At 61.1% G+C, this 18,229-nt stretch overlaps 2 protein-coding genes across 2 annotated transcripts; one reads left to right on the top strand and one right to left on the bottom strand.

Moving 5' to 3' along the window:
- Positions 1-6,444: 6,444 nt before the first annotated feature.
- Positions 6,445-8,968, bottom strand: WFDC3 (WAP four-disulfide core domain 3). Its single transcript, XM_082065236.1, has 5 exons — positions 8,810-8,968; positions 8,326-8,466; positions 7,840-7,977; positions 7,362-7,754; positions 6,445-6,596 (listed from the first exon to the last, which is right to left on the bottom strand). Exons 1-5 carry the CDS (start codon positions 8,889-8,891, stop codon positions 6,580-6,582), a joined length of 771 nt encoding a protein of 256 aa, XP_081921362.1. The 5' UTR covers positions 8,892-8,968; the 3' UTR covers positions 6,445-6,579.
- Positions 8,969-14,553: 5,585 nt separating this feature from the next.
- On the top strand, positions 14,554-16,565 carry LOC309446119 (WAP four-disulfide core domain protein 2-like). The gene is made up of 4 exons (XM_082065545.1): positions 14,554-14,698; positions 14,956-15,090; positions 16,192-16,344; positions 16,440-16,565. The coding sequence occupies exons 1-3, from the start codon at positions 14,611-14,613 to the stop codon at positions 16,341-16,343; spliced, it is 375 nt and encodes a 124-aa protein (XP_081921671.1). The 5' UTR covers positions 14,554-14,610; the 3' UTR covers position 16,344; positions 16,440-16,565.
- Positions 16,566-18,229: the final 1,664 nt, after the last annotated feature.

Below are 18,229 nucleotides of genomic sequence, written 5' to 3'. Positions count from 1 at the left end.
AGAGATGTCATGCCCTCTCCAGGGACATCCCTGCTCACCCAGCACCAGCTCTCACCCCACCACAGTGAGTGGGCTTTGACCCACGTGGGCAGCGCAGACACAGCGCCCGCCCAAAATATTTATGGTAAAAATGACGTTGGAAATGGCAAGTGCTGTGCTTGTCTGTAGCATTTAATCTTTCTTCTGACCCTAAAAAAAAAAAAAATCTATTTGCATTGAGATTTTAAATTCACTTCTTACATCACCTACTACAGACTTTACACTGTATTAATTTCTCCTCAAGCAAATGAGTTTAAGAACACGCTAGGCCGCGACAAGAAGGGCTTCGGCCTTTCATTGCAGGCTAAAAACGCTGCAGCCAAAGCCTCAGCGTGGGCTCGAGCACGTATTTTTGCCTTTTCTACCTCTCTACCTCTCTTTGCATAATTGGTACCCGTATACAAGCTTCCACCATCTCCGCCCGAGAAGCTGTTTTTCCCAAGCTGGCTAATATCTGTCAGTATTGGGTGTTTGCATTTGTCGTGGCCAAATCTTTCCCCATAGCAGCTTTTGCCTCTGGAGTCAGGTTAGGAGAAGCATCTATAGCTTCTTTTAAACGGTCCACAAACTTCATATACGGCTCCCCAGGATCCCGCTTTATTGTAGAATAGGGTGGCACAGGGTTACCTATATTTGGTAATTCTTTCACCGCCGCCACAGCGAGCCCTCGCCACAAAATCCTCGGAGGAAGCGCCGCCCGAGCGGCACCATCCACATATTGCCACGACCCGGTAATCGGTCCACGCTAGCTAATCGTAACGGATCATCAGCCGGTAAATGAACGTTTTCTAATACTGCCAATTCCACCTTCCCCTGCCACTTGTCCAAGAACAGCAAATACCCCATTGGGGGAAGCAATAACTCTATCAATGCCTTAATATCGGTTGGAGTTAGTACTCGCCCCTTGAAAAATGAATCCATTAGTTGCATCACGTGCCTTCTTATCCATACCATATTGCATAATTGCAGTTTGCAATTGCTTAACCATTTTCCAATCAAAGGGCGACCACTGCCTTTGTCCTCTGTTATTTATGTGCAGTGGCATTGCTGTAATACCGCCAGGTAACATAATCCCTTCAACGGTCGCATCCCTGACTACCCATTGTCAGCGTCGCCTCGCATTATGAGAGTCATCTCGAGGAGTATCTCTACCCTGACGCATAGGGGCAGCACCCAAATTATCATTACTATCATTCCTATACAATTTCCTTGTCTTTCCCTGCAGATCAGTAAGTCGAAGCATATTTGTAAATAGATCTGCTGACCCAGTCTCCAGCCCTTTTCCATATTGCACTCTCAAATATTCATCCGCTTCTCTTACAGAAGCACAGACCATCCTCTGCACATTGCCTAGCCCATTTTTGTATTTGCTCCTTTTTAATACAGAGCTCCTCAGGAGTGGGGTCCAATTCCGCCCCTTCCGTTCCCGTTTTCCCCGTTTTTCACATTCCCTGCCAATTGCCTCTAACCCGTCCTTAATTGCATATGATGCCTTTTTATATGCTATTAACTACGAAGTTTTACCATTACTGCCATCTAATGGTTTCTCACCTTTAAAAACTTCCTGCGTCTGGCTCTCCTGCCGTTTCAGTAAGTCCCTCGGGCTCTGCACACGGCTCTCCTCCCAGAAGTCAGGGCGATTCTGCGGCTCTCCATCCCGGCGTTCCAGCAGGTTCTCCGGCAAAGGCGCGTCAGCCGGATTAACTCGTCCCGGCTCATCAAAACTTGCCGGTCGCTGCCGTTCATCTTCGTAGGCAGGCAACGGCTCAAAGGGTGCAGAGGGTATAATTTGCTCTCCGCTCCAGAACTACAAATGTGATACGGGACATACCAGGGGTATCGATTTTTCAGAGTTCTCAGAGCAGGGGCAGCTCACGGCAGGCGGCTCCGAGGGGACGGCACACGCTTCCGGCTCCCCCGAGACATCCTCCATCGGCCGACTGACCTCCCCCTGTTGTAGTTGAGCTAACTTTTACTGTATCCAGGGTTTTCCTGTGTTTGGTTTTGTGGATGGTGTCCAAGGTTTTTGCTTGATGCTGTGTCCAAGGTTTTTGCTTTACTTTGAAGTTTTTCGGGTTGTATCCAAGTAGATGTGCATTCAAGCATGATCTTATATAACCATACCCTATTCTTAAAATTGACATAGATTTATGACCTATTCTTTAAAACAGGTAACTGAGAAACAGCTGCTAAACATGCGAATGTTACTTTAACAACTGATAAACATGCGAATGTTACTTAGCATCGCTTAGATAGACAGTTTGTGTTAGAATAGGTGTGGAATATGCTAATGGTTGTCAAGAATTGTAATGAATATGTATGTGACCAAATTGTATAAATATAGTGAAGTTCGAAGCAGTGGTCGAAGCCAGCTTTGGGTGTGAACCCCTGGTTTACCAGCGCTAGAATAAAGCACCGCATATAACTAAGCCCGTGGTTATGTGTCTTGATTGCTAACACCCCCGCCAGGGTCCAGCGAGGTCGCGAGCCTCGTGGCTCCCCCTCGTGACCGTTTCCCACAGTTCAGTCCCGATCTCCTCCCACGTACCGGGAGAAAAAAATCCGTCCGTCGATCGGACACAGCCCTTCCGCCAGGCCAATAGTAAAAGATGCCCCACCGTGTCTTTTTCCAAAAATCTTCCTGTTTGTGCAGCCAGCCGCAGAATACTTTTCACTATTACTTTTTCTTTCGCAGATGCTGCGTTTCCCACGCCACCTGATTCCCCGTAGATCTTTTCCTTTTAACACTAGGTCACAGTTGTGAAGAATTTGAGAGAATGTGTCATGTTGTCTGATCCTTCGGAAACTATTCATAGTACTTTGTAATTAATGATATTAAAAGTTTGGAAATAGGTGGGTAGCTGTTTGATCTTATAAGATTGACAAACGGTTTAACATGCTGTTTTAGTTTGTCTAAACCCTAATTCTACTATGACAATTATATGTAATGCAGTTGTGCTGCAGCACACAACACATGATTAATAAGTACGGCTTATTTCAAAGATGAATCAGCGCGTTGCAAACAAGGCCTGGCCGGTTCAAAAACCAAAAGGGGGAGTTGTGAGAGATTTGAGGGATTTTCTTGAAGTCAATGTGTGGACAGGTTTCTATTAGATGGAGATTTGTTACTGAACTAGCCAGGCCCCCCAGGAATTTCAAGGCCACCTTGGAAAGCCGAAAACACAACGTAAATCAATAGACCTATCAACAGCGAGACTCAGGCGCGTGGACAGCTGTTGAACACAGATGATATCCAATCAGCTAACGCACGCTCGGAGCGTGGACGCGTGATCAAGAAATAACTGCATATATAAGGAGGCTTATTTCTGTAATAAATGGCTTCGCTTCAATTCATATGAGATTGTGTGGAGTCCATGATTTTTCACCCTCGCAGGGGGCTCACCCCTTGCCCCCCCGCTTCCATTAAAGTGATGGATTTTACTGATGTCACTGCTCTCTGTGGGACAGGGCCAGGGTGCTGTTTGGGGACAAAGCCCCATCCCTGGTGCTGAAAGTGAAGGATTGGGGGGACTAGGGGCAGAGTCTATAGGGGCTAGGGGGACACGCTAAGGATGTCATGGGGACCCCGGTCTTCGGGAGCCAAGGATAGAGTGGGGGGGCCCGCTCTGACCTTTGACCTCGAGTGACCTTTTAGAACTCAGGTGACCTTTTGACCTCAGGTGACCTTTTGACCTCTGGTAACCTTTTGACCTTTGGTGACCTTTTGACCTATAGTGACCTTTTGACCTCAGGTGACCTTTTAGACCTCAGGTGACGTTTTGACCTCTGGTGACCTTTTGACCTTTTGTGACCTTTTGACCTCGGGTGACATTTTGACCTTTGGTGACCTTTTGACCTATGGTGACCTTTTGACCTATAGTGACCTTTTGCCCTCAGGTGACCTTTTGACCTCTGGTAACCTTTTGACCTCGGGTGACCTTTTGCCCTTTGGTGACCTTTTGACCTATAGTGACCTTTTGACCTCAGGTGACCTTTGGACCTATAGTGACCTTTTGACCTCAGGTGACCTTTTGTGACCTTTTGACCTATGATGACCTTTTGACCTCAGGTGACCTTTTGACCTCAGGTGACCTTTTGACCTTTGAGTTTGATATTTGCTCTTTTCTGGTACCACCAGTGCCAGATGCAGAGAGGACACACGCTGTGTCTCCCCAGACCTGCAGCCTGTGCTCACTCCCCCCGTGCCCACCCCCCCCCCACATAATTCCACCCCCGTATACACACAAGCACCTTCAGGGGATCCCACGTCCTCCAGCACTGGGACAGGTCCCAGCAGCGCGGCTGCCACCTCCCAGAGCAGGAAGAGAAAGGCTCCAGGATGAAGCCTCCAGAGCGCCCGGTCCCGCTGGAGCGGAGCCGCTCTCTCCTGCGGTCCCATCCATTCGGAGTGATCGCTGCCTGGAGCGCGGTCAGCTCACCTCATTATTGTGCAAATTGCAAATCGGGTGCACCTGGGGATAAGTGATTAACAGTATCACCGCTGATTAAGGTCATAGGGCACTTTCTGCTTGTTCAGGGCGCCTGCGCTCCCGGTCCGCTTCGAGTCCAATGGTCGGGTTATTTTACACCTGTGACCGGGGATCCTTACGAGAGGCTTGATTAGGCTCTTGCGGCTACTCGACGAGACCCCGCCGACCGCCCCCCGGGATCAGAGATGCTCCGGCCGGGGTCCGGCTCCTCCAGCCCCCAAGCCCCCCGCCTCTCCCCGGCCCGGTCCCCCGTGGGGCTCCTCATCTGCTTAACGGGCGTGAGCAGCATGCAAACCACCGTCGGTTATTGCCGAGGAAGCGCTTAATTTAGGCAATGTATTTAAAGGACCTAATTAGAATTGTATTAATATTTATGAGCCTCATGGAGAAGCTGATAGTCGCTATTGAGGGTATTAACTGTTATCTTGTACCGGGCAGGACCGGGGTGTTTGGAGGCAACTTTAATTGTGGTGAAAACAGACGACATCTCGCCAGCAGCCGGTGGCAGCGGCCAGCCCGGCGCGGCACATCCAACTGCGTCTGCAGCGCTGAAGAATGTCCACTGCAATTAACAACCCTGCCCATGTGGTGCCCCCCGCCAGAGCGGCCAGGCATCCCCCCGAGCATCCCTACGTGAGGGAGGGGCCACCCACTCGGGGCAGGGAAGGCAGAGCCCCCGCATTCCCCTGGAGCAGCCCCCAGTCCCTGTGCAAGTCGCGGTGCCACCGGCCAGCAACCCCACCTCATCCATAACCAGCTCCCTGCCCACACCCGACCTCTCGCTATAGCAAAGTTCACACCAATTTTCCTTCCCCTCATTTGTCTGTAAACCATGAAGAAAAATCACCACCATCCACCTGTATCAGGCCACCGCAGTGATGTACGGCTGTAATAAAAACCCCATTTGGGGAGGCCACCTTCCCCATGCCGCCAGCCCGTGTGACATGCATGGCACAGGGCTGGGGCTGCCAGCGCCCGTGGGCAGCCAGCGCCAGCCTGGCCCCCCCACACCTCCATCTTGGTCTCGCTGCAGCTGGCGGCTGTGACCAGGAGCTGCCGGAGCCATTGTGGAGCCGCAGCCTCTGCACCATGTTCAGGCAGTTGGTGCCATTAGCACCTGAGAACAGGATCATGGGGACTGGAGGGGGCAGCATCCTGCCTGGGCCAGGCACCCTTCAAACTGGGGGTCAGACCTGGGACCACGCACCGCAGCCCTTTCTGAGCTCCCTGTGCAGCCCCACTGGCTCCAGAAGGATGGGGTGCTGGGGACAGGGAGACAAGGACAGGGAGATGGGGGTCTGGGATCCCTCCCTTTGTGCCTGCCCCACACAGGGACTTTCATCTCTGCAGCAGCCATGCTGCTGGCTCAGGGCTGAGCAGGAGCAGGTGGGGAGGGAGCTGAATAATAAATTGGCATTTTCAAGAGGTTTTCATCTTTTCTGTTTCAAGTTCCTCCCTGTCTCTACCTGCAGAGCTCACCAGCGGCGCACAGGGAGGCAGCATGCAAGGCACTGTCTGACTGCTGCCAGTTTGACATGAAAACCCACTCAGCATGAGCCTCTGAGGCACTCCCGCCCCCCAGCTCCCCAGCCTGTCCCCATGGTGGCCAGGGGCAGTGTGGTGTTGCCAGAGCGGGTGGGCATCACCCACCAGTTCGGCACCAGCTCCCCAGCACTGCCCGGCTCCGCGCAGCCACGCGAGAGGTTGGGGCACCGCACCAGCCGCCTGCTGGGGCTGAGCTGGGAGCGAGGGGCTGCTGCCTGGCATCCAGAGCAGAACCGTGCCCCTCGTGCCGGTTCCCTGGGCTCAGGCAGGGTCTGGCCTTGCAGCTCCAGCATACGTGGATGTGAAGGGAAGCAGGAAGGCGCTAGGAGCACGTGGGGGCACAGGTCAGGCCAGGCAGAGGAGACAGGGCTGCTGCAAGCCAGGCATCCTGGCACTTTATTGCGAGGGGCAGAGCATTGCGGCCAGCACTGCCACAGACCCCGGCTCCGGGGCTGCTGGTCCCAGGGGATGTGGGGCAGGCCCCGCTGGCACCTCCTCCTCAGGGTCATTCCTTGGCTCTCCCTGGGGACAAAAGGGAACAGTGAGGACAGGGGTGCAGGCAGCAGGGTCCTGGGGAGCAGAGCTGGCCCCCCAGACTGGCCGCTGCCCTCACCCCCAGTGCACTCACCCCCACCCCAGCCCTGGGCACAGGCTGCCCCCCTGCCCGCAGCTCTGGGGACATGGCACAGCTGGGAGCAGCCCTCGTGGCTCCAGTGTTGTGTGAAGACACAACCGTGGTGCCCGGGAAGCTGAGCAACTGTTGCGGCTGTTCATCCACCAACGGCCCCAACTGCCCACAGCTTCAGTAGGAAACAAATGTCACAACCAGATGAGTGCCCACATGGTGCCACCCCCCCTGCCCTGGGGGCCACCGCGGCTCCGCCACCTCTGCCAAACATATTCAGCAGAGACATGGGAAGGCAAGTTGCGTGAGCAGGCTTTTCCTCCGGCCTCTGCAGGCTGAGTGCCTCCTTGGTCAGGTTTCCTACTTTGGTCAGAATCAGGCAACAGTGTCAGTAATCACAATTTTGCAGCCTGATTATCAAAGATGACATAGCTCCCAAGATGGAGGTGCGAGCCGGTTGAAATCACCCAGCATGTACAGCCCGAGGCTGCTGTGCAGTGTGCCAGTGTGAAGCGGGGTGTTGCCACGCTCCCTGCCACCGGGGGGCTGCCCTTGTTCCATGGGGACCACAGCAGACCTGCCAGGTCTGGCTACCCAGCTGCAGGGAGGCAGCCCTGCACTCCCACCCTGCCCAGGCAGGGCAGCCCAGTCCCTCCTCTCACCTGGTTGCTGGCAGACCTTCTGGCACTCCTCCACCGTTTCAAAGTTGTTGGGGTTCCCCTGGCAGCCGCCGTAGATGAAGGGCTGGCAGGTCCCCATGGCAGGGTTGTAGACATAGCGACGGTAGCGTCCCCTGCATGGGCCATGGACGGGCGGGAGGTGACAGATGTAAGGTGAGGATACAGGGCTGTCGGAAGGAGCAGGATCCAGCCAGTGGTGCCTGCCAGTGCGTGGGAGCGGGGCCATGGTAGCTTTGTCCGGAGACAGGCAGCCGAGGCCACAGCCCGTGAAGCAGCACTTTTTGCGGCCGGGACAGTCGGTGTCATCGGTGCAGGAGTTGTTGCAGGGGGCAAAGGTCTGCAGCACCTTTCTCTTGGGGCAGACGCCTGATTTGGCTGCAGGTGGGAAAAGCAACAGGGTCACAGGTGAGGTCTGTCCTGGCCACAGCCCCCTCCCCCCAAGCCCTGGGGCTGTCCTTACCTGGCACCGGCTGTACGCACTGGACGTGGCAGCCTATGCTGCAGCACTTCCCGTTGCCTCGGCACTGGCTGTCGCTGCTGCACTCCGCAAGGCAGATGCTCACCACGTCAGGGGCCTGCGGGCAGAAGCCCCTCTTGGCTGGGGGTGCCAAACAGTGTCAGAGCCCCACCAGGCACTGCCTGACCCCACCACCCAGCCCAACCATGGGTGCTCACCCCTGGGCCTGTGGGCAGGGAGCAACAGGCACCCCTGTCCCCCAACACCAGAGGGGCTGAGAGCAGGGATGGGTGTGTGGGACACCCTTGCCGGCCCTTGTGGGTGATGCACCCCGCAGGCAGCAGCTCTGCTTGGAAGGTTCCAGACCCAGCACATCCTGTCCACACGCTGTGACAGGGCATGGGGGCTGGCAGGGCTGCAGGACCCGCTCCCCTTGGAGAGCACTGTACAGGCTCATCCTTGTCTACTGGGGCAAAGTGACCCCCTCACCTCCGATGGGCAGCCGGCACTCCCGTCCGCAGCCGGTGCTGCAGCAGCGCCCGCTGCCCGGGCAGTCCCCGTCCGAGGAGCAGAAGTTGTCACAGCGTCCCACGGGGATCCGGCTGGGCGGGGGACACTCGCCATCCCTCCCTGTGGGGACAGGCAGGGGGTCACGGCGGGCGGGACTCCAGCACGGGCAGTGGGGCACGTCGAGGTACCAGGCACTGGCAGGATCGGGCACTGGCGTAGCTGCCCAGCACCTCGGGAGCTGCCAGCGGGTGAGGGACCGGGGGACACGGAGCTGCCCCAAGGGGTCCAGCCCCGCTGGGTGCGGGCTCTGTAGCAGCGGGGACCGCGGGGCTGCACAGGGCGTCCCGCGGGATGTCCCAGCTCGGAGACCGGGGACCTCCAGCGCACTCCCACCGAGGCGACCCCGGGGAGAGCGGGACGGTGGCGGGAGCGGGACCGAACTCAGGGCGCAGCCAGGGCTCACCTAGCAGGCGCTGCCCCGCGGCCGGGCCTGGGGGACGCGGGAGGGCCGCCAGCAGCAGCAGCAGGAGCAGCCCCGGCTTCATGGTGCTGCCCCGCGGCGCCCACGCCCGCTTAAGTAGAGCCCGGGAGTCCCGGGCCGGGCTGGCGCAGCGCCCGCGCCGCTCCCCACCCCCGGCCCGGCCACGGCGCTTCCGGAGCCCTGCAGGGCCCGGCCCGCTCCGGCGGAGCAAGAGCCTCCTCTGCCGGCCGCCCGGGATGTGCGCAGGATCGGGCCCGAGCCCACGGAGCACACGGAGCCCAGGGAGCTGCAAGACAGCAGGGACAGAGGGGGGTCTGGGCAGGCAGAGCTGGGAAGGCCCGCAGGCGCGGAGGGGCTGCACATGCCCGGGGTCGGTTCCCTGTGGCCAGGGCACAGCGGCAGGAGGACATGCCAGCTTCACACTGCCTTGTGCCAGCAGGACTCAAACATGTCATTAATGGCACACAGCTATGTGCTGTGACACGCGGTGAGTGTGCGGCAGCCGAGAGAAGAAGAGCGCAAGGACAAAGTCCCGCAGAGTGAGGGGCCACCAGTGGCAGCCAAAGGACCAGGTGCTGCTTAGAAGAGGCTGGTGACTCCCCACATCACCACTCCGGCACTGCAGCATGTGCCACGTTGGGGCAACGGTGTCACTCGGAGTGACGCTGTGCACATTAACCAGGGACAGGACTGCTTTTACAGCCCCCAGTTTTCTTGTTCCATTTGTTTCAGACCCAGACTTTCTGTAGCAACAGGTGCCTTTGGGCACTTGGAGCAAGGATGGCGCAAACAGGAATTTCCAAGTGGGGAAATATGATCGTTGAGCTGTAAAACCCCATATGAGATTGCAGAGGCCACGTCAGCCTCAGCACAGACACTTCCTTCCAGCCATGCTGGCCTTGTGACAAACCCCCAGGCAGGGAGCGTCCTGCCCCGCACACTGGGACCCTGGCCAAGACCTTTCTCCCCAGCTCCAGCTCCAGCAGAGCCTGAACCCCTTCCACCAGCCCCTCCGAAACCCAGTTCCTGCCCCTCTCCACCCCCGTGGCCATGGGCTGCCTTTGCTGCAGCCCTGCCAGCCCCCCTGCGCCCAGCAAGCCAGGCTCCTCTGCCCGGCCTGCCAGCGGTAGATGCAGGTGCCCTTGGCCATGGGGGGACATGGCGAGCTGTGCCAGTGTGGCCAGCAGAGCCTCAGGGCGCAGCAGCAGTGTGGGGTCCCTGTGAGCACCGAACACACCTCACCTTCGGCCCCATCACCCATTGCACATTCGGCTGTGCCGAGTTCTCTGTCCCCTCCCCACACCGTTAACCTTGGGGTCCCCCACCCTGCCCTGGACCACCTCCTGCCAGTCCTGGTGCGTGGTGAGGTGAAAGGCAGCCCCGGTGCTGACCCTGCTGGAGCACCCACCTGCCGTGACACGTCTGCAGCCAGTCAGCCTGCCGGCACCCAGCCACCTGCCTGTCCCTGCAGAGGAATGGTGCTCAGTGCACAACGCCTGGCCTGGCATGTCACTCAGCCTTCCCACGCTCTGCTCCCCCTGAGGCCACACTCACCCTCAGGGACCCAGCCGGCTGTCACCTGCAGATCTGTGGGCAGACACAGCAGGATGCGGGCACCAGGCCAGCACCAAGGCAGTCGCTCCATCCCAAAACGTCCCTGCGCCACACTGCCAGGACAGCCCCCACCCTAGGGCTGCATCCTCCTGTTCTGTGCCTCCTGGATTCTTGTCCCAGCAACTCATCTAATCACTTGTCACACCTGGGCAGAACTTCACATCTGACATGTTGACTCCCAGAGTTTGGTGATGAGACCACCCGCCCTCTGCCCCTTGCCTGCGGGCCCCCTGCAGTGCTCTCAGCTCCTGCAGCCACGGAAGAAAGTCCCGTCTGCACCCTTTGGGCCACATGGGATGTACCAACGTTCTCCTATCCCGTCTGTCCCCTGTTTCCCAAGCCAAAGAGCTCCAGCCCCTTCCTCTGGGCTTGCCGTGGCCATGAGGGTCATGATGGCTGCATCTCCCTTTCCACCAGAGAGGGTGCCGTTGGGTGCCGATGTCCCCACCCTGTCTGCAACCTGGCTGCTGGGGCTGGGGCCATGGTAAATGATTTCTCAGGCAATAACACATTGTGGGGCTGTCTCTGCCTCGGGCACACCATGAAACACAGCAAGAGTTTCGATACATCAAGGTTATGTGTGTGGCGGCCCCTCCCCAGCCCCGCGCAGATATAAACCCTTGCTGATCCGCATTGGTCATCCAGCACTCGCAGGAACAGCCATGAAGATCACCGGCATTCTGCTCATTGGCATCATGGCCCTGTGTGCCCAACTGCAGGCGGCTGCCGTGGCTCCTCGGGGCACAGGTGAGTGCTTGGGCGTCACGGGGTGCCCACGTCCCCCGGCTCTCAGGATGTTGCGGGGCTGGCTCAGGCCAGGGATCCTGCATGGGACACGCAGGTAAGACCAATCACAACAGCACACGGCCAGGTGCTTCCCCGGCTCTGGGGCTCCCCATGTGCCACCACCGAGCCGTGAGGCTCCGGCTCTGGGGCTCCCCATGTGCCACCACCGAGCCGTGAGGCTCTGGCTCTGCAGCGTGGGGAGGGGCTGCCGAGCTCTGTGCCATGCAGGCAGCACAGGCAGCGGGGGCTGGCGGCAGCAGCGGGACGCGGCAGCGCAGCGGGTACCGTCCTGCCTGTGGGGACACCACCCCCCAGTCACCAGCCGCGTACACAGCTGGGCCCCAAAGGGGTCAGATAACACCCCATGCGCCAGCCCGTGCACAGTGCGGGGTTCCTGGGCTGCGACTGCCAAGGCCCGAGCTCTCCCTGAGGAAGGGTGCCCCTCTCCATTGCTGTCCCCTGCTCTCCTTGCTCTGTGCAGCAGCAGGGCGCTGGCTAGCTGCCTGGGGGCATCATGCCTGGTCCAGTAACTCTCCCCTTTTAATCATTGACCACCATCCCTTGGCAGGCAGGGAGATGTGACTCCAACACCTTCCCTGCTGCCATGAAGGAGCCGCAGTCACCTGCGGGGCTTGGGCGCAGCTGGTGTGACCGGGCTCCAGAGTGGCAGGCATTGTCACCCAGGGATGCTGCAGGGAACAACCTTTGGGGTCAGGCTTGGGGCTGCTGATCCCACATCCTTGGCCAGGATTCTCCTCTGGACGTGCCTTGGCACGGGGATGGCTGCCCACAGCTGTGCCGGCAGAGCCCTGCACTCCCCACAGCCGTCCTTGGCCTCTGATGAGGAAGGAGCTGGCAGAGCCAGGGTGAGGACAGCAGAATCCCCAGTGGCACGCACTGGGGACAGGAGCCAGAGCATTTCTGTCTCCCGGAAAGCGATGCCAACCGCATGGGCTGGAGCCCTGGCCCTGCCACCTGCATGTGCAGCCCCCCCCAGGCTGCTCTGGCTGGCTGGAAGCAGCTCCGGCTGGATGAGCTGCTCAGCAGCCAGCCGGGCACAGTGGGGCCAAGGTGCAGCCTCAGGCAAACCCGCCGACACCCACACTGCTCCCCATAGCTCTCACCTTCCTCCCCCATTTCCTCTTCATCTCCAATTCTGGGCTCTCATCCATGCTCATGCAGCTGCCCCGGTGCAGCCCAGCTGTAGGGACGAGCCGCTGGGTGGGCAGCGTGGGGCTGGCAGCAGCACTGCTGCGCCAGGTGAGGCCGCAGGGTCCAGTGGGCTCTGACTCTGCGCAGCATGGGCAGGGGCAGCGCGGGTCCCCCACCTCTGTCCCAGAGGGCAGCACTCACACCGCCTGGCCAACTGTCATGTTTGCAACAGCCATGTTACCATCCCACCCCGGCCACTGCTGCACCGTGCCCTGGCCCTGGCACGGGGGCCACCAGGCTGCAACACAGCTGCCTTTATTTAAGGAGTTCCAGCAAGGGCCCAGGGCTGGGAACACCAGCCCAGCCCAGGTCCCCACATCTCTGTCACCAGTGGGGACCAGATGCATGGGCAGAGCGGGAGCATCCCAGCCAGCCTGAGCGTGGCCAGGCTCTGTCAGCCTCCCCGGCACCAGCCACCAAGTTCCCCAGCCCAGAGGGTGCAGGGACCAGGACTGCCCTGCTGCTCTCCCTGCGCCCCAGGCCTGTCCCCTGTCCCCATGAATTGGCTCCTGCTGCCGAGGACAGTGAAGCACGGAGCAGCAGAAGGGCAGGTGGCTGGGCCGTCTGTGCCGGCTCCTGTTACTGCATAAACACCCACGGCAGGGAGGCGACCACAGGCAAGGCAAACAGTTACTGATTTACTGCCACTCCGCTCCATACCACATTGTTGACTGTGGGGTTAAATTACCTGGAGACGGACCCCGGAAGAGCGGACAGCAGCTCGTGACTCAGGGCAGGGACGGTGTCCCTGGCCCCCCCACCCCCAGCCCATGCGTGTCTGCAGGGTGCTCCAGCCCACAGCAGGGGCTGCCCTGGAGCCCCTGCCAGTGACAAGGCACATCACTGGAGAAAGGGCAGGTCTCACCCTCCTTGCTGTGCAGGAGAGGCTCAGCCTGGGACCGAGCCCAGGATGGGTCCGAGGGAGCTAGGATGCTCTGGGATTGTCCCCTGGCTGGGCAGCACCAGCACTGTGCACAGGGACCTGCATGGTGACAGCAGCCAAACGACACAAGGCATTGAGCCAAAACTGGGAGCTGCGAGCAAAGGGGTCGAGGTGCTTGGCACGGTGCTGAGCTGCTACTCTCTCGTCAGCAGCCCTGAGCAGTTAAAGCCACCCCTGGCAGCACCTGCGGAAGAGACAGAAGCTGGTGGGGCGACAAACGCTGACGAGACCAGGGCAGCCACACTGGGCAGTCTGGGCCACTTGGTCAGCTGGGCCTACCAAACACACCCCAGCTCAGCACCGCCGGTGCCATGAGGCAGCACATGTGCTGTGGGACAGGGTTCCCCAGACCAGGCCCAGAGCTCTGGGGTCATACGACCCCCGGCACCATCACGGCACAGAGTACCAGACGCACAGGCAGAGCGTGCTGGCGGTGCGCTCCCCACCTGCCACTCACCCAACCGGCACTGCCGGCTGGTCCAGGCCACATCCCTGGGGCTGCAGGAGGCGGTGAGGATGGCAGGGGCCATGGGATGAGGCCACGGCCAGGCACGAGGAGCTCCCACGGCTGCCGGGGAGGTGCAGAGGAGCCCTGGGGCAGGCGCCTGCCCAGAGAGCCTGGAGGGCCCTTCAGTTGAGGAGCGAAAGCTAGAGAACAAGTGGCTGGAGCAGGAGCCGGGCAAGCAGCAGCAGCAGCCAAGCCACAGCCCCTGTCTGCGGGGCCACAGCTCATCCTGGACCCTGGGCATCAGCAGCCCAGGCTGGAGGCTCCACTCGAGCTCATGATGGCGGCTGAGGTGGCACAGGGAGAGTCTGAGTCGGGATGGATCATGCCATGTCCCCATGCACCCGCGCCTGCCATGCTCACCGCTGGCAGCAGCAGCGGCATCCCCGTGGCCGAGCAGCCCTGAACCCTGACTGGCTTGGTGCTGGGGCTGGCTGCGGTCTGGCGTGCGGCACATGGTGCCGCGGCTCTGGCAGGTGGCTGCTGTTCCTGCCCAGCAAGTTTTCGGCGTGGCCGCCCGGTCTCCTCGAGGCTCCCCCTCCCTGGTCGGCAGCCAGCCGGGCAGATACCTGATACTCGGGTTGTGCAAGCGCGAGGGGGGAGCCTGGCCCTGCCCGGCCCTGGGAGCCACCCGGAAGGCCGAGCCCTCCCACCCGCTGGCCCCACCTGGAGAGGAGCTAAAAGGCCGGCCGGGGCCCCGCGGCGCAGCGCCGGCTCCGCACCATGCCCACGGCCCGCAGCGTGCTCGTCCTGGCAGGGCTCCTGGCTCTCTGGGCAGAGCTGCCTCCAGCATCCGCCCAGAATGTCACCAGTGAGTATGAGCGCACGCTCGGCTCGGCACGGCACGCCCCGGGCCGGCAGCCAGCATCGCTGCAGCCCTGGGGCCTGCTGTGCTGGGGGCCGGGGCCAACGCCAGCCGGTGCCTGGCGCGGTTGGGCTCAGCAGCATCCCCGGACCCAGCCCTGGGACTGGTGGCAGCATCTCCTGCCTGGAGCTGGCAGCCCTTGCCCTGTGCCAGGGGGCCGGCAGCCCCGGCGCCCGCCCACGCCCTCCGCCTTTGCCTTGCAGCGAAAGCCGGCGTGTGCCCAGACCCGGCGATGGAAGCAGTGAACTGCACGGTCGGGTGCCAGTCCGATGGCGACTGCGAGAGCACCCTCAAGTGCTGCCCGGCGGCCTGCGGCAAGGCCTGCCAGAAGCCAGATGGTAACACTGCCTCCTGCTCCCGGCCCTGCTGCCATGAGCTGAAAGCCTGTCCCAGCCGGCAACACCGGTGTTCTGGGGCACGGTAGCAGCCGTGGGCCTGGGTGCCCATTGCAAATCTGGCTGCAGCGCGGTTATTGTTATTGGGGGCTACACAAGGAGCCCGGTGGGGTTGGGGTGTGCCCCCAGGGTGACCTGCTGGCACAGTACACCCACCATCCAGCCTTGCCAAGGCAACACTCACCTCTTCTTCCTCCCAGTGACACAGGGGTTGAGCTGACGCCTCCAGATGATGCTGGGGCCGGTGCAGAGGGCAGGGGCCTCCTCCTCACTGCCCACTCAGTCTCTTGAGTGGCTGACAGCGTGGGATGTGGGCACTGTCCTGCCTCCCGACCCTGTGCCTGGGAAGGGTCTCCCAACAGCATCATCCCAGCACTGCACAGGACTGGGCCCCACAGCCACCCAGTCGAGTGCACTTACTGTGCCGGTCCTGCCGGAGAGCAGCTGGGACAGCAGGAGTTGGGATCTCCAGTGCAAACGTGTGGATGTGAACCAGAGACTCCGGTACCTCCATTGACACCTGCAAGGACAATGCTGGCCTGGCTGTGCCACAGTGGAGGACGACACAATGCAGAGCCCAGAGCACAGCACTGGTGGCAGGCAGCAGGACAGGAGGACAGGGCACTGCACAGCTGGGGCACAGGCCATCTGGGGGGCACATGCGCCCCACTGAGCCCACGTGCCATGAGCACGCAGCTGGGACAGTCCGTGGTGTCTGTGGGGGAAAGCAAGGTCAATGCTGCCATCAGGGCCATGTGCTGCAGCCGTGCATCCTGTGCTGGCCACACACCCCTGAGTGGGACGCTAAGCACAGGGACCATGGGGGCCACCATGCCACGTGGTGTCCCCGGCATGTCCCCATTGAGTCAGGCTGGTGGAAGCGCCAATAGGTAGAGCTGTGGGGTGGAGAAGCTGCTGCTGGCACAGGGATCTTTCCTCTGCGACAGCTGGGGCTGGGGCCATGCCCACAGCTCCAGGAGCTGCAGAGCCGGCCCTGTCCCTCATACCAGGGCCAGCAGGTCTCAGGTCTCTTCCCTTTTGCAGAGAAGCCCGGCACCTGCCCGCCTCTCAGTCCAGGGATCCCCATGCTGGGTGTCTGCATGAACCAGTGCAAGACGGACTCCAACTGTGACGGGACCCAGAAGTGCTGCAGGAATGGCTGCGGCAAGGTCTCCTGCATGACACCCCTCCCCTGAGGTCAGCGGGGCACCCACCAACCCTGGGGATCCCACAACACCTGGGGCATGGCACTCATGTGCCCATCCTGCTCACGGCATCTGCTCCCTTTGCAGGCGCCCCCGCCTCCTGCCAGCCCGGCCACAGGGAAGCTGCTGCCTGACACGAGTCCTGCAAACCCAGGCCCCAGCCCTGCACCATCCACCCCAGCCCAGAGCCTTCAGCCTCAGCTTCCTCCCCAGGACCCCGTTCTTGGGGTTCACCGCAGTCCCCTGCACTCTCACCAATAAAGCAGCCTCTCCCTGCCACACGGGTGGCCGCTTCTCCATCCTGCCATGCTCCTGGTTGGGCAGATGCTCTGCTCAGCCGCAGCCACGTCCTGCCTGCCACAGGGGCTGCTGGGTGCTGGTGCCTCCTGGAAGGGCTGCACCTGCCAAACACCAGCGCTGACTGTCTGCACCGTGTCCCCGAGGGACCCCAGGCAGTGCCCCTACCCAGGTTAGCCCCATGGCCCAAGCTGCCCTGGCACGCCGACTCCTCCACCTTTGCACAGCCGTGCTCAGAGCGGGGCCATCACAGCATGGCTGCATCCCTGTCCCATGGGAGCAGAACTGCTCTCTGCTCTGCGGTGACCAGGGGACAGAGATGCTGCTGGCGTGTGCCATTGCATGAGCATCACCCAAACCCCCTCCTGCCCCAGGCACTCACAGCCACAGCGGCATATCACCCATGGCAGGAGCCTGAAGGAACTGTGGGCCATGAAGCCTACACCCCTGACCCCCCATCCCATGGCTGCCCCTGTCCCATCCCTCCCCGCCCTGCTCACAGCCAGGCCCTGCTCCTGCCCCACTCTCCCTGGCACCTCCTGCACCCCATGGGTATCCTGGTGCCTTGGCCTTCTGTGCCCACCTCACTCCCTCTCCCACCCCTGGAGTAGAGCAAGATATTCCACGTGCCTTCGAGGTGCTGGCACCCCCAGGGCCCCCACCTTTGCCAGGGACAGTGCACAGCTGTCCCCAGGGCAGGGTTATCTCCTCACCCTGCCCAGCACAGCCCAGTGCCCGGTGCCAATTCCCCCTCTCCTTGCGGTGAGGGTGCGGGCTGGTACACTCCAGCTCAGCCCCACGGCCCTCTGCAGCAGCTCTGCCCATCCTGTGTGCCGGGAGGACACTGAGGAGCAGGGACAGCACACCGCTCCTCCCTGTCCCATCCCTGTCGCTGGCTGGGTGCAGCAGGGGGGCTCCCGGAGTGCTGCCGTCCCCTGTCCTGGCTGCTCGCGGGTCACCGGTGACCTGGAAAGGTTGTGCTGTGGAAGATGCATCAGCCACGGGCTGCGAGCCCAGCGCTGCCCCGGGACTCTCCCCCGAGCCCGATTGTTCGTGCCGGGCGCTCCCACGGTCCCGACAGGGTGCTGCCGTGGGAAGGGGCCGCTCGGCTCGGCCGATCCCCGCCCCGACTGGGTTTAAATCCCGGCCAGTGGCCCCGCAGCACGGCTCCTTGAGGGCAGCACGATGCCGGGTCAGCGCACCCTCCTCCTGCTGCTCCTGGTGCTGTTCGAGGAGCTGCCGCCCACCCCGGCCCAGCAGCACCGTGCTGGGGCCCAGGGCGCTGCCCCCACGGCCACCCCGGCCCCGCGCCGGGCCCCGCGGGGACGCCGGCCCCCCGCCGCCCGTGTCCCCCAGAAAGCGGGGGAGTGCCCGGCGGGGAGGAGCCGGCTCCTGAGCACCCCCACCCTGTACTGCCTCTCCGACCACAGCTGCCCCGGTGCCGAGAAGTGCTGCCAGATTGGGGAGGTCAGGACCTGCCTCCTCCCCAGCACAGGTACCACTGGCTTCCCTGAGAGGTGCCAGCGCAGGACAGGGTGATGGGAGATGGGTGGGATGCAGGCAGGGACCGGTGCCCATGT

The sequence above is a fragment of the Streptopelia decaocto genome, assembly GCF_964273445.1.
Source record: "Streptopelia decaocto genome assembly, chromosome: 14".
Taxonomy (NCBI): domain Eukaryota; kingdom Metazoa; phylum Chordata; class Aves; order Columbiformes; family Columbidae; genus Streptopelia; species Streptopelia decaocto.
Note: the sequence above shows the minus strand (reverse complement) of the source record. Positions and strands in the feature narration are given on the sequence as shown.